General features: G+C 42.7%; 1 protein-coding gene across 1 annotated transcript in view; it reads right to left on the bottom strand.

The window, feature by feature from the left end:
• Window positions 1-15,626, bottom strand: part of Crkl (CRK like proto-oncogene, adaptor protein) — a 36,840-nt gene that overhangs the window by 8,989 nt on the left and 12,225 nt on the right. Inside the window, exon 2 of the mRNA XM_031363276.1 lies at window positions 11,449-11,914. Within this exon, the coding sequence (XP_031219136.1) occupies window positions 11,449-11,914 (466 nt within the window). The remainder of the gene's footprint in view (window positions 1-11,448; window positions 11,915-15,626) is intronic.

Here is a 15,626-nt window from a genome sequence, read left to right as displayed (position 1 = left end):
ACAGCCAAGGCTACACAGAGAAACCCTGTCTCAAAATAAATAAATAAATAAATAAATAAATAAATAAAATTTATAAAAATGAGCTGCTACAAATGAGAACTGATATATGATACAGAAGTCTATGATGGGGGAGCACCTGTACTGCTATTTGACTAAACTCAAACAACAGCAAAATCTACTTCAAAAACAAGAATTAGAGCCTGGTCAGTCCTCGTGAAAACTAAAGGGATCGTTCCATGGGCCCTGGACATTCACACACCAACACAGCAGAGGTCCTTAAGAACATGGGGACTAGCTGTTGAGTACTAATCTTAGGGAAAAGCTGCACATAACTGGAACGGGACAGAGATGAGAGAAAGCAGCCTTATTATACTAAGTATGGACCTCCAGGGTGAGTCAGGTGCTCCTTGATGAACACGTGGGAAGGACTAATACATATCTCTGAGACTGAAAACTGTAACTAGTGCTACTGTGAGGAATGGTTTTCTGTCATCAAAGATAGTTTGCTGCCAGGGGCCAATATTCAGTAAGTTTCCCCCATCTTACAAAGTTTGTATGCATACCTTTTAATCTCAACCCTCCCCCATGTGGTAACCCCCTCCTCCCAGAACTTGGCAGACTCTTCCCCCCTTCCTTTGGGTGGTTCTTTTATAATCACCATCTGCATTAAAATAAAAACCAAGAGAACTTCCTGTCCCAGCTGCTTGCTAGCCAGGTCTGGGTTCTGGCCCATCCTTTATACAAAGGGTTGCCTGGCTGAGCTGCTTCTGCCTAGTCGGTGTGTTCCTTTGCAACAGTGAGATTATGCTAACACACTAAACCTCATTATCCCTGGTATACTGCTTCATCTAAGCAAGCAAAAGTAGTTAAGAAGAAATTGTTACTGTAAGCTACACAAGGCAGCACACTGCTGTGAAGCAGGAGGATCCTCAGAAGTACAAGGCAAATCTGAAAGAGAGGGAGGGAGGGACAACCGCAAACATGTACATAGTGAATTTGGAGTATCCTGGCTATATAGCACCACCCCATCTAAAACAATCAGAACACTGTTACTCTGAATTTAATTCTAACCAATGAAAGAAAACTAACTGACCAAAATAGAAGTCTGAGAATTTGAGCCAGTCAGTGAAGGGAACTTGCACAATAGGCTTTGAGAAATCTAATTCAAAGGACTCAAAGATGAGATATAATCCAAATAGTTGGGGGTTCAAAATAAACCAAAGAGAGGGGCTGGAGAAATAGCATTTGCTACTCTTCCAGTCAATTGAGTTCAGTTTACATCAACATTGGGCAGCTCTCAACTGCTTGCACCTCCCCCTCTAAGGGAACTAACACTTCTGGTTGCTGGGGACATCTGCACATATATGGTTCACATACACATATTTGAGCACATACAAATACACATAAAACAAAGAATTGAATCTTTAAGGGGGTGGCAGCACAGGGAATCCAAGAAGAAATTCCAATATAATCATGTATGACCTCCAGTGGGAGTAAAAAGCAATTTTTACTTTATCTTAAGAATGCTAGTGAGCTCAAAGATCACTGAGTATCATAAAAAGACCATGACAAACCTGGAATGGTGGTGGATGTGTGTAATCCCATCACTTGGTAGGTAGCGGCAGAAGGATCAAGAACTTCAGGTCTACACAAGAGTTATACAATGAATTCAAGGCCAACTGGGCTACATAAGATCCTTTCTCAAAAACAAATAAATAATAAAAAATATATGTGAGCTGGAGACATAAATCAGTGGTTAAGAGCATTGCCTACTGTTCCCAAGGACTCAGGTTCAAGTCTCAGCGCTCACATGTCAGTTTATAACCATCTCTAACTCCAGTTCCAGATCTGACACCTTCTGGCCTCTTCCAGTAAAAGGCTCAGATGTGGTGCACAGACATACATGCAGCAAAACAAAAATACACATAAACAAAAATAAAAAATTTAAAACTGAGACACCAAAGATAAGCACTGGGTAAATATACTTGCAAGCAGAGTTGGGGTCAAAGACTGTTCTGTCACAAAGTACACAAGAAGATAGTGGAGCCAGGCGGTGGTGGCACACGCCTTTAATCTCAGCACTTGGGAGGCAGAGGGAGGCAGATTTCTGAGTTTGAGGCCAGCCTGGTTTACAGAGTTCCAGGACAGCCAGGGCTACACAGAGAAACCCTGTCTCGAAAAAACAAAAACAAAAACAAAAACAAAAAGAGAGAGAGAGAGAGAGAGAGAGAGAGAGAGAGAGAGAGAGAGAGAGAGAGTGGCATACTTAAGCAAGGTCAAGTCTCCTGGTTTGTGTCAAAGAGGGAAGATGGTAAATTCTATAGATGAGCTTGAAATCATCCTGGACAAAATGCCAGACGAGATCAGCAAACAAAAGATATCAGAGGAGAAGCTGCACAGAAGACTTTAGTATAAATGTCTGACTGTTTCCTTTAAAAATCGTTCTGTGAGGGGATGGTACAAGATGTTGCTTAGCACACACAAAGAGCTGGGTTTGATTCCTAGTACCATATAAACCAGGGGTGAAGGCTATTCTTATGTCAACTTGACAGAAGCTGAGTCATCTGAGAGGAGGGAACCTCAATTAAGAAAATGCCTCCCTAATATAGGGCTGTAGTCAAACCTGTAGGGCTGGCTGGCGCTCTCTCTCTCTCTCTCTCTCTCTCTCTCTCTCTCTCTCTCTCTCTCTCTCCCTAAGATTTATTTATTTATTTTATGTATATGAGTACACTGTAGCTGTACAGATGGTTGTGAACCATCATGTGGTTGCTAGGATTTGAACTCAGGACCTTCAGAAGAGCAGTCAGTGCTCTTAACCTCTGAGCCATCTCTCCAGCCCGGGCATTTTCTAATTAGTGATTGATGGGGGAGGGCTCAGCCCATTGTGGGTGGTGACAGCTATAGGCAAGTAGTCCTGGGATCTACAAGAAAGCAGGCTGATTTCTGAGTTCGAGGCTAGCCTGGTCTACAGAGTGAGTTCCAGGACAGCCAGGGCTATACAGAGAAACCCTGTCTGGAAAAACAAACAAACACCAACAAAAAAAAGGGAGTAAACTAGTAAGCAGTGTTCTTCTATAGGTTCATAGCATCATCAGTTCCTGCCTCCAGGTTTCTGCACTGTTTGAGTGCCTGTCCTGACTGCTTTTAATGACTAACAGTGATGTGCAAGTATAAGTGAAATACCTACCCACCCAAGTTGCTTTTGATCATGGTGTTTCATCTCACCAACAGAAACCTCAACACTCCATGCAATAATCCCAGCATTTAAGAGGTGGGATTGAGGTCATCCTTAAGCAAGTTCAAGGTCATAGAGGTCCTGCATTAACAAAACACAATAAACCTATCTTCTATCAAAACAGAAGAGTAATTAAAGCGCTGGATGACCTAATCAGAGTTACCAAAGAATCAGAAAAAAACTTTACCAAGACAAAGCCAAAAATTCAGTAGGTACAACAGTAGGGCCATATACATAAGTAGGTCTAGTCACCAGGGATGTGTGTGGTGGTATGTGCCTATAATCCTAATTCTAGGGAGATTAGGAGAGAGGATGAATTTGGTCCAGAATTTTTTTTTTCTTATTTCATGTGCACTCACTCACCAGCGCTTGCATGTATGTCTGTGTGAAGGTGTAAGATTCCCTGGAACTGGAGTTACAGATGGTTGTGAGCTGCCATGTGGTTACTGGGAATTGAACCCCAGGTTCTCTGGAAGAGCAGCCAGTGCTCTTAACTGTTGAGCCGTCATCTCTCTAGCTCAAGCCCAGGATTAAGACGAGACTAAGCAACACAAGAAGGACCTACGGCCAAACGGCCAAACAAAACTAAGCAAAAACAAAACACAAGGCTACACAGGCACAGAAAGGGTATAGATGTATTGAATGGTTTTTGATAGATCACCAGAATGCAAGAACTTGTTAACTAACAGAACTAGCAGCCCAGTACTAAATCACCCTAAAACTCTTTCGTAAGTTCTACAAGGAGAGAAGTCTTTTGTTCACTACAGTGTCCCACGTTCTTGTCTGTTAGTTAATTCTGTTGAAGGGGTCAGTGGAGTTAGACATTATAGAAGGTCAAATTATCTGTGAGATGTTAGACTAAGCTCTAAGGAATCATTACAACTTAATTTCTCCTCAATTCTGTCAAGTCTATTCTGAGCCACTTTATATTACTTGAAACTTGCGACATGGAATACTCTCCACGCACAGACTGTATTCTCCTGACTAATTCCTGTAGAACACCAGGAATAACCAACTGGTGTGTGTGTAGATCAAAAGACAATCCTGGGTGCTATTCTTCAGGCATTTTCCACCTGTGATTTGAGCGACTCTCTCAGGGGCTAGACTAGCTGCCAGTGACCTTGCAGGGATCCATGTCTCTGCCTCTCAACTCACCATCACTGGGACTATAGGCACAGATGCCTCTCCAGCTCCCTTAAGATCAGACTCAGGCCCTCAACACTGCAAAGCACACATATCTCCCCAACCTCTATCATACAGGATCTGTGACTGAACCTCAATTTAGATATTCATGGAACCCAGGATCATCCTGGGCTGCTGCTGACCCTGTCTCCCTCCAAGTGCTGGGGCTGCAGATGTACACCACTGTACACCATGTACACACCTGGATCTTCCCTTTCTTTTTAGTAATAAACAAATGGGATACTCTCCATGCACAGACTGTATTCTCCTGACTAATTCCTGTAGAACACCCATTCTAGAATGGGTGAGAGTATCTTTAGAAGGAAATAAGCATTTTCTGTGAAATTTAAAATTAACAAGGAGGCACAATCCCTAAAACCAGTTCTGAGAAACTGGGTATTTCATGTTTCAAATTAGTCTTGCTGGCTCTTTTATAATCTGTACAAGCTGCCCCCTTTTGCCTTTTACCACATGGGCCCTTTATCCAACCTGCTCTCTATGTTCACCTCGGGTGGCTGCTCAGTATTATGTCAAGGCCCTCCATGCTTACTCTTTCCCCTGTCTCTTCTGCTTTACCAGTTTGCTCAGTTCATCCTTCAAAACTCAGTCCAAGGGTTGCCTTCTCCAGGGAACCTTTATCTACCTCCACACTCTTCTCTATTGTCCCTCTGTTCACACTGTGAGCTCCTTGATATATACAACATCACCAGCTGGTTACATGAATGGATAACTAATGGGCAAATGTCAAATTTTTTGAGCCAGGTTGCTTAGAAAACTTAAGTAATTTGCCCAAAAACTATACTAATAAAAGTCAACCTTTAAGCACACCTTTGATCCCAGCACTAGGAAGGCAGAGGCAGGTGGATCTCTGTGAGTGTGAAGCTAGCCTGTCTAGAGACTGAGTTCCACAACAGCCAGAGCTACACATAGAAACCATCTCTCAAAAAACCAAAAGCCAAAAACCAGCCAAACAAAAAAAGTGCCAGAATTTAAAACAGGCCCATACTTCTTCCCTATCTCACTTCTCAGATAAGGAACTTTGACTACAAATATTCTGTAACAGCAGCACATTTCTTTAGCTCCAGCTATTATCTTCTAATTAAAGATCTTTTTGGTTGCAATTGCTTGTTACTCCAGGTCCAGGGAATCTGACACCCTCTTCTGGCCTCTGGGAGGTACTACAACTCATGTACACAAACCCACTTACAAGCTCTTATGGAAAGGGCAAGCAGGCTAGATTGCTTTCATCACTCTGGGAACTTTCCTGAGCATATGATGGGCTTTCACAGCAGCCCCCTGTAGTTCCACTGAGGCCAGAGGAGGGTTCTACTGCTGTCTGTCCATCCATCCATCCATCCATCCATCCATCCATCCATCCATCCATCCTGAACAATGAAACCACTCAATGACATCCCAACCTTCCCTCCCACCACTATCACCCCTTCACTTTCTGGGACAAGACCTCACTGAGTCGCCTAGGTTGGCCTAAACCTATCTTCCTGCTTCAGCCTCTCAAGTCACTAGGATTACAGTTCCACACCAACAGACCTGGCTAGAGCTACTGTCTTCAAGGAGTGAGGATACACATCTTCACTTCTTACATGGGTCACAAAACAACTCACTTAAGAAGAAGCCAGAAGAAAACAGTTAACCCTTTTTAAATTGTCTCTATTTGCAGGGAATCTTTCAAAAGTCAACTTATGTATTTAAACTTTGTAGTGCTGGAAATCAAACTAAGAGCTGAACTACATTCCCACCTCAAAGACTATTTTTCAGGGAAGAACAAAGCAAGTATCTTTGAAATATTCAGAGAATTCTGCTCAGCAACACCACTGTTCTTCTCCCTGATACTAGCTAATGGAATAAGGAAGTTCCAATTACTGGCACATGTTGCCCTACTTTTCCAACTGTTCCTCAACTTAATTTTAATACTTTCCCCAATAACCTAGTTGCAACAGTCCCAAGATAATTGCTTTTAACAAGATCAGACAGGCAGAGGAACACTTATTTCTTATGTTACAGCTTGATAGGAAATATCCTCAGTGGAGCAGCAAAGGTCTTCGAGGTTCCACCAACATATTCTTGCAGTGAAGCATCACATAAAGCAACTGATGACGAAGGTTTGGTGACACTTGGGTCAGCAGCATGAGACATGGGGGTTGAGAGCCTAGGGAGATGTGTAATGTCCAAGTAAAGTATGTATGTCATCTTAAAAACTACATCATTGGGGCTGGTGAGATGGCTCAGCGGGTAAGAGCACCGACTGCTCTTCAGAAGGTCATGAGTTCAAATCCCAGCAACCACATGGTGGCTCACAACCACCCGTAATGAGTTCTGATGCCCTCTTCTGGTGCATCTGAAGATAGCTATAGTATACTTACATATAATAAATAAATCTTAAAAAAAAAAAAACTACATCATTGATCTGGCTCTCTTACTCACAAAACTCTAGGCCATCCCTCTACTACACCTCCAATCCTATTCTGTACATGCCAAAGAATGCACCCATATAACAGACACTGATCTCTAAAATAGTATCTTAGAAACAAAGATTGAGCCAGGTATATGGTTAGGGCTGCAGAGATGGCTCAGAGGTTAAGAGCGTTGAATGCTCTTCCACATATGCTGAGTTCAATTCCCAGCGATGACATGGTGGTTCACAGACATCTATAATGGGACCTGATGCTTTCTTCTGGTGTCTGAAGACAGCAACAGTGTACTCATATACATTAAAGTCAGTCATATACTGAGGCAGGAGGATAGTCAGCAGGAGCTTGAGGCCAGCCTGGGATGCATAGTGGAATCCTGTCTAGGAAAGAAAAACAAACAAACAAACAAACAACCCAGAATCAGAGTTCAACAAACAAGGGCCTGCGAGCTCTTATCCTAGTATCAACAGCCAATGGCTTAATGTATTCTGAGTCCTAGTTTAAGATGACAACTATCTTGAAAGACTGAAACAGGGTCTCCTATCGTCTAGTCTGCCCTCCAACTCCTAGTCCTGTCTCTACCTCTCCAGTGCTGGGATTGCAAGTATGTGCTTATCACACTCAGAACCAAGCTGGAAGGTATTAACAGCCAAAACATCCATGTTATCTAAAAGTGGTGAGGTGTGCAAGAGGGGTGTATGGAGGATGGAGGGATGGCTCAGCAGTTAAGAGCACTGGCTGCTCTTCCAGAGGACCCAGGATTTTTTCCTGGCACCTACATGGTGGCTCACAACTGCCTGTTAACTTTAGTTCCAGGGGATCTAAGACCTTTTTCTAGCCTCAGAGGGCACAGCATCTACAAGGTGAACAGACATATGTAAAGGAAACATAGTCAAAATACCTGTACACATAAAATGCTAAAACAATAAAAGAAAATAGAGCCAAGTGTGGTAGCACATGCCTTCCATCTCAGCCCTCGGACAGCACAGGCAGGTAGGTATCTGTGAGTTCAGCCTTGTCTATACGGCAAGTCCAGGACAACCAGAACTACTAAGAGAGAGATCCTGTCTCTAAATAAATAAGAAGTGTGTGTGTGCCTGTGTGTGAGATGGGAAGGGGGGCAAGAATAAGAGCACAATTGTTTCCCTATGGTGGAAACCTAATCTGCCAATTAGACTTGGAACTCCCTCCCCTCCTGCCTCAGCCTCTTGAGTGCTGGGATTACAGGCATGCATAACCTTGCCTAGTCCTTACTCTGTCTCCTTCCTGCTCTAAACACAACTGCATCCCTTCTCAGCTGTGGTCCCTGCTGTAAGAAAAGATATATGGACACCGACCCTGAAACAAATTTTCAAGTGTAACTCATTTAGATATTATTTCTGGTCCAAAAGTAATTGGATAATTAGAAAGTTACATATAAATTACAGCCAATTAAAAATATTTATTTTACTTATAGTGTGTGTAGGGGTGTGTACATGAGCGCAGGTGCCTACAGAGGCCAGAGAAACTAGATCCCACTGAAGCTGGATTACAAACTTTTATAAGCTGCCCAACACGGATACTGAGAACTTAATTCCAGTTTTCTTATAAAACTAGTATGTGCTTCTAAGTGCTGAGCCATCTCTCCGAACACCATAGCTAATTTTTGTCTGTGTACAGGCTATATGTATTATCTATACGCAAATGTAGAAGGAAAAAGAATGCCAGCACCCAGGAAGCAGAGGCAGACAGGCAGATCTCTGTGAGTCCAAGGCCAGCCTGATTTACAGAGCCAGTTCCAAGGCAGCCAGGGCTACACTTAGAACCTGACTCTGGGCTAGTGAGATGGCTCAGCAGGTAAGAACACTACTGCTCTTCCAAAAGTCCTGAGTTCAAACTAGTGAGATGGCTCAGCAGGTAAGAACACTACTGCTCTTCCAAAAGTCCTGAGTTCAAATCCCAGCAACCACATGGTGGCTCACAACCACCCATAATGAGATCTAACATCCTCTTCTGGTGTGTCAGAAGACAGCTACAGGGCTGGCGAGATGGCTCAGCGGGTAAGAGCACTGACTGCTCTTCCGAAGGTCCTGAGTTTGGATCCCAGCAACCACATGGTGGCTCACAACCATGCGTGATGAGATCTAACGCCCTCTTCTGGTGTGTCTGAAGACAGCTACAGTGCATTACGCCGGAGCAAGAGGGGCCGGAGCAAGCAGAGGTCCTGAGTTCAATTTCCAGCAGCCACATGATGGCTCACGGCCATCTGCAGAGCTACAGTGTACTCATACACATAAAATAAATAAATAAATCTTAAAAAAAAAAAGTTAGAAGACAGCTACAGTGTACTTATTTATAATAATAAATAAATAAATCCTTGGGCTGGAGCCAGCAGGGACTGAACGAGCAGGGTTGACTGGAGTGAGCAGAGGTTCTAAATTCAATTTCCAATAACCAGATGAAGGCTCACAACCATCTGTATAGCTACAGTGTGTACTCATATACATTAAACAAAGAACCTGCCTAAAAGACAAACAAAGGAACTGAAGGTCAGCCTCAACTACAGGCACTGTGGGCCATTTTGTTTTCAAAGCAGTCAGGTCCATTCCATTCCTTCAGTTTCCTGTGGGATACCTGGGCTTTCCCTCAACTTTGTCCTATTCCCACCTCTGAGTGATACAGAAAATAGCCAACTTTATCTTAGTTTCTCTAACACATGCAATGTGATAACACTAAGCAAGCATATCCAACTGTCATCATAGTGATACTTACATAACATGCTGTGATTTGCAAAGCATCTTCACAAATAGCATGTAATTTGGTTTCATAACAATATATTGAAGATGGTCTAACTGAGCTATTTGCATTTTACAGAGGATAGAGCTGAAAGAGTGAAGGTCTACGACATATAATTCCACATTTTCAAATACTCAGAAATCACCTGACTGTTGTACTTTATATCTTATAAATACACACACACACACACACACACACACACACACACACACACCCTACTTTATTTCTCAGATCTGCCTGTTATTCATTCTTTTTCTCCTAGGCCAAATGGGATCTGTGCTCAGAGGCAGGAAAACTGTCCAATATTTGAGAATAGCTTGGTCTGGGCTGGAGAGATGGCTCAGTGGTTAAGAGCTCTGACTGCTCTTCCAGAGGTCCTGAGTTCAATTCCCAGCAACCACATGGTGGCTCACAACCATCTGTAATGGGATCTGATGCCCACTTCTGGTGTGTGTCGGAAGACAGCTATGGTGTGTTCATATAAGCAAAAATAAATATATCTTAAAAAAAAAGAGAGAATAGCTTGGTCTACATGATTCCAAATTAGCCAGAGCTAGGACAATAGCTCAGCTGGTAAGTGCTTACTTGACTTGCAAACATGAAGATTTCCAGAACCTACATAAAAAAGTTGGGGTATGATAATGCTCTTAACTCCAGCACAGGAAAGGCAGAAACAGACAGGTCCCGGGCTCACTGGCCAGCCAGTCCAGTCTAATTGGTGGGTTCCAATCAGTTAGAGACTTTTCTCAAAAACAAACCAAAACACCTCCCAAAAATCAAGACAACTGACCAAGCAACAGCACGTAAGCTGCCTTCACACCCGTGCACACACATACATGAATGCTCTCACATTTATGTGAAAGGACAAAAGTTCCCTAAGCCTGTCGATTTCCTGTAAGAATGGTGGCTTGCTTGGTAATCCAGCACTTGGAAAGGAAAGATGGAAGATCTAGAATGCTGGCTAGCTTCAGCTACATAGTATGGTGGAGGCCAACCTCAGCTACATATAAGACTCTGTCTTAAAACAAAACCTCAAGCTTTTAGCTGGGCAGTAGTCATGCACACCTTTAATCCCAGCACTTGGGAAGCAGACAGGTCGATTTCTGAGTTTGAAGCCAACCTGGGCTACAGAGTGAGTTCCAGGACAGGTAGCGCTATACAGAGAAACCCTGTCTCGAAAAAACAAAAAACAAAACCCAAAAACATTGATCTTTACGACTATTTGTCTTATTTCAGCAGGCTACAGAAACAATGCAAATGCTGGCACACGATTTTCTAGCACTCAGGAGGCAGAGGCAGAAGGAGCTCTGAATTCAAGGCCAGCCTGGTCTACAGAGAAAGTTCCAGGACAGCTGGGACTATAGAAGAAAACCCTGTTTCAAACAAACAAACAAAACAACAAAAACAAAAACAAAAAAAGACTGACTTAGTAATAAAAATGTTCAAGTTCTTTCTACTTTATGCTATCATGATTTACAAAATCTGTAACAGGCAAGGGTTAATAAACTCATTTCTCTGACTAGACACTTTGTGTATTACTCCTCAATTACAATGTAATGATATGGATCTATACAAGTAGTCTGTATCTCTGAATGCTAATTTTACTCTTGGGTAATGGGTCTAATTATCACTTTCCCTGCTGGGAGCATAGGAGAGAGGGAGCAGGCTGAGAACCTGGACTGAAGTGGTAACTTGGAAGGGACAAGGCATATCAAGTACATCCAGTGAAAACCCCAGTCTAGTTCCCAAGAACATAGGCACCTTTACAAGGAATGACTAACTTAAAAGAAAACCCACGTTCAAAAGCTAGTCTTGATAAATTTTTACCTCCAATGCCAAGGCAGTCTTGTCATAAGCACAAGGTACTCTCTTCTGGATTGCTTTTGCAAAGACAGGTCCATTCTGTGTGGATGGCAAAGGGTTGATCGCTGCCCCAGGAGTACTGGCAACTGTAGGTAGAGGAGTTGTGGTCTGAGGTTGAGCATATGCGTGAGCAGGTTCTGGGATGCCATAACTGTTAGAATTCCTATTTCCATGCTTTCCATGTGGCGAGGACCTCACAAGCTTTTCAACATAAGGGACAGGAATCATCCCAACCCGGCCGTCCTTGTTGCGGGCACTCCACCACTGCTCTTCAGGTTTTTCTATTATCACTAGAAGCTCACCCTTTTTAAAGGGTAGGTCTTCAGCATCATTCCCAGGAAAATCATACAGAGTCCGTACATATTCCAGATTTTCTTCTGCTGTAGGTAAGTTGGATGCTGAGGCAGAACCCATTGGTGGGCTTGGGTACCTTAAGAGAGAAACACAATTATTCTGAAGAGAAATCTTATTCTATGTTGGTATGTGTCAAAAACATGTAGAGCTCCTTCCCCATAGGGAACTGTTCCTTCACTGTACTCTCAGTAAGTAAGGATGTTCTATCATTGTACGTTATGTAGTGTACAACAATATCCTAAATATACTTTGTGTCATGTGTGTACACAGACACATGCACCATCACTTACAATCTGTTGCTGAGAATGTTTTGTTTTCAGATAATCTGAACCTATTTTTTAATTCTAAGTTCTATTGCTGTCTTCTTTTGTTATAACTGTCACAGAAACATTTCCTCACATTCCTTATTAATGGCTCAAGTCCTGCATAGGTCGCTAAGTTACAAAGGATGCAAAATATGAAAACCAGGCTAGTTAGCTGGCTCAGTGGTACAATGTCTACTGTGCAAACATTATGACCTAAGTTTGATTTCTAAAATCAATGTAAATGGTGAAGGAAACCAACTCCAAAAAGTTATCATTTTGACTTACACACATCTTGACTATCCTCCTCCTCTGGCTGATAAACAATAATAAAGACCAGAAAAAGAAGCCAAGTGTAGGGCTGGAGAGATAGCTCAGCAGTTGAGAGCACTGACTGCTCTTCCGAAGGTCCTGAGTTCAAATCCCAGCAACCACCCGTAATGAAATCTGACATCTTCTGCTGGTGCATCTGAAGTCAGCTACAGTGTACTTCTGTATAATAATAAATAAGTCTTAAAAAAAAAAAAGCCAAGTGTATAGTGATTGGGGAGGGGAGTAGCACTAAATATGGTGGCACATACTTTTGTTTGTTTACTGAGACAGGACTTTTCTCTGTAGCACTGGCTGCCCTGGAACTTGCTCTGTAAACCAGGTTGCCTATGAACTCAGATCTGCCTGCCTGCCTCTGCCTCCCCAGGGCTGGGATTAAAGGTGTGTGCCACCTAGGCAGGAGGTAGTGGAGCCCTAGAAAGGCAAGAGTCAGGCACCTCTCTAAATTAAGGCCAATACTCTTTACATAGCAAGTTCCAGGCCAGCCAGCCAGCCAGCCAGTCAGCCAGCCAGCACTGCACATAAGGCCCCGTCTCAGAAAGAAAAAGGGAGGGAGGAAGAAGAGAGCTTGCCTAGTATGTATAAGGCCCTGGATTTGAGTCCCAGTACAAAGAAAGATGTTGTTTACTAGTAAATGAAACCAAAACCAAAAGCAGATAATTTCCATTTTAATGCAAGTTTTGAAAATTTAAGTTGAACTAGTCTCCAAACAGTCTCCCAATGTTCTTTTGTTTCACTGTTCTAAGGAAGTTTTACTGTAAGAACAAAACAAAGAACAATAAAAGAGAGAAAACTGGGACAGAGAGATGGCCATTAAAGGGCCGGTGACACAAGCATCAATACGGGAGTTGGAACCTCTAATGCCTAAGTCAGGCATGGCCTGAAGAATCTGCCTGAAAGAAGGTCAGCACAGGGGAGGGAGGCAAAGGCAGGGAGACCCCAGGGATCTGCTGGCCAGACAATCTAGCAGAATCAGTCAGCTACAGGCTTGCTGAGACCCAGTCTCAAAAGTGAAGTTGGAGGAGCCAGGGAAGTTACTCAGTGGGGAAAGGTGTTGGCTGTGCAAGCCTACCAATCTGAGTTCGATCCCTGTGACCCTCATGAGAAGCTGGATGTGGTGAGAGTCCAGACAAGAGTCACCTAGTAGCTTGAGGGCTAGCTAGCCTGGAGTACTCTCTGGAACCTCAGAAACCAGAACAATCCTACTGAATCAAGGTGGAAAGTAAGAACCCAATCCTGAAACCTATCCTTTGACTTCCACATGTGCACTGTGGCAGAGAGCTCCCTTAGCCCCTGAAAAGTAGATAAGTTAAAACAAAAGGTGGAGGGTTGTTTTTTTTTTAATGTTATTTTATTTGTATGGGCGTTTTGTCTGTATGTATGTCTGTGCACCATGTGTGTGCTGTGCCAGCAAAGGCCGGAAGATATCAGAACTCTCAGGACTGGAGTGACACACAGACTGCTGCTGTATGTGCGCACTGGGAATCAAACAGGATCCTCTAGGAAGAACAGCCGGAGCTTAACTGCAGAGCCACTGTAGTAATCTGATTAAGAATGGTCTCCATAGGTACATATATTTGAATACTTGGCACCTAGTTTCAACGCTTGGTCCCTAGGTGATGGCACTGTTTTGGAACTGTCAGGAGAAGCTCCACAGAAAAAAAGAGTCGCTACAATCACATCTTGAAGGTTGGTGGCCTGGCCCTACTACCTGTCTACTCTCTGCTCTCTGACTGGTGAGGCTATGTGATGGACTATCTTAAAGATGCTGTTACCATGCCTTCTCAGCCATGATGATTGGATTTCTTCTCTTCTTAAGTTGCCTCTTATTAAGTATCTAGTCACAGAAATTGAAAAGGCAAAGAATTCAGATGTGATTTAAAAAAAAAAAGAGGCTATTGAATACTAGCCCTTCTAAGATTTTGTTTAAGATAGGCTTAGTAGACCACAGTAGACTCATATGCTCTGTAACCAACCCCCACCAAAGAAACAAACTCTGCTGAAGGGTTTCCAGAAGAAAGCAAACTTCTGTGAAGTACCAGAATTGTACAGACTGTTCAGATTGTACAGACTTTAGGATCTGCAAGCTACAAATGGTTTTTACTTTTTTTTTTTTTCTTTTCTTTTCTTTCTTTTTTTTTTGGTTTTTCGAGACAGGGTTTCTCTGTAGCCCTGGCTGTCCTGGAACTCACTCTGTAGACCAGGCTGGCCTCGAACTCAGAAATCCGCCTGCCTCTGGTTTTTACTTTTTAATGGTAGGCATAGTGCCACACATTATTTTTAAAATTACTATTTTTCATTTTATTTGTATGTGGCATACTGTGTGGATATATTCAACCATGTGTGCACATGAACAGGATAGAGTTAGTAAGAATTAGGTATCTCCCTCTTCAGACAGGGTCTCTGAGTGAACTAGCAGCTCACCATTTTTTTGGCTAAGCTAGCAGGACAGCAACTTTCAAGGATCCACTTGTCCTCTGCCCCCAAAATGCTGGGATTACAAGTACATGCAGCCATGTCTAAAAAAATTCTTTTTCCCTCTCTAAGACAAGTTCTTCCTATTTTGTTGTGAAGTCTTTGCTGCCCTAAAACTCGCTATGTGGACCAGGCTGGAACTCTTAAGAGATCTTCCTGCCTCTGCCTCGCAAGTATTGGGATTAACAGCATGTAATTACCGTGCCCAGATTTGTATATGAGTGCTAAAGATTTGAACAAACGTCCTAATGTTTTCAGAGCAAATGCTCTTAACTACTGAACCATCTCTCTAGCCTTTATTTTGCTCCTTTTATTAGAACTCAATAACCGAAGAAAAATTTGAGCTGTTAATTCTAAAGCAGGCAGAGTAGCCCATGCCTATAATTTTAGTACTTGGTACTTTGAGGCAGTTTGGGCTACAGAATATGGCCCTGTCTCAAAAACAAGAACAAGAAAAAGAAAGAAAGGAGGAAGAGAAGAAAAAAATTCCAAGAAAGCTGGCAAATCACTTCTCTGGTGAATGTAATACCATTAATCTGGGAATGTATTAATTACTTTCTGTTGTGTGATAAAACACCATGATCAAAAACAATTTATAGGCAATGGAAAGATGGCTCAGAGGTTAAGCGCACCAACTGCTCTTTCAGAAGACCTGAGTTCAGTTCCCAGCACTTAGACAGC

This window comes from Mastomys coucha, unplaced genomic scaffold, assembly GCF_008632895.1.
Source record: "Mastomys coucha isolate ucsf_1 unplaced genomic scaffold, UCSF_Mcou_1 pScaffold12, whole genome shotgun sequence".
In the NCBI taxonomy this organism is placed as follows: domain Eukaryota; kingdom Metazoa; phylum Chordata; class Mammalia; order Rodentia; family Muridae; genus Mastomys; species Mastomys coucha.
The sequence above is the reverse complement of the archived record's forward strand: the minus strand, read 5'-3'. Positions and strand labels throughout refer to the sequence as shown.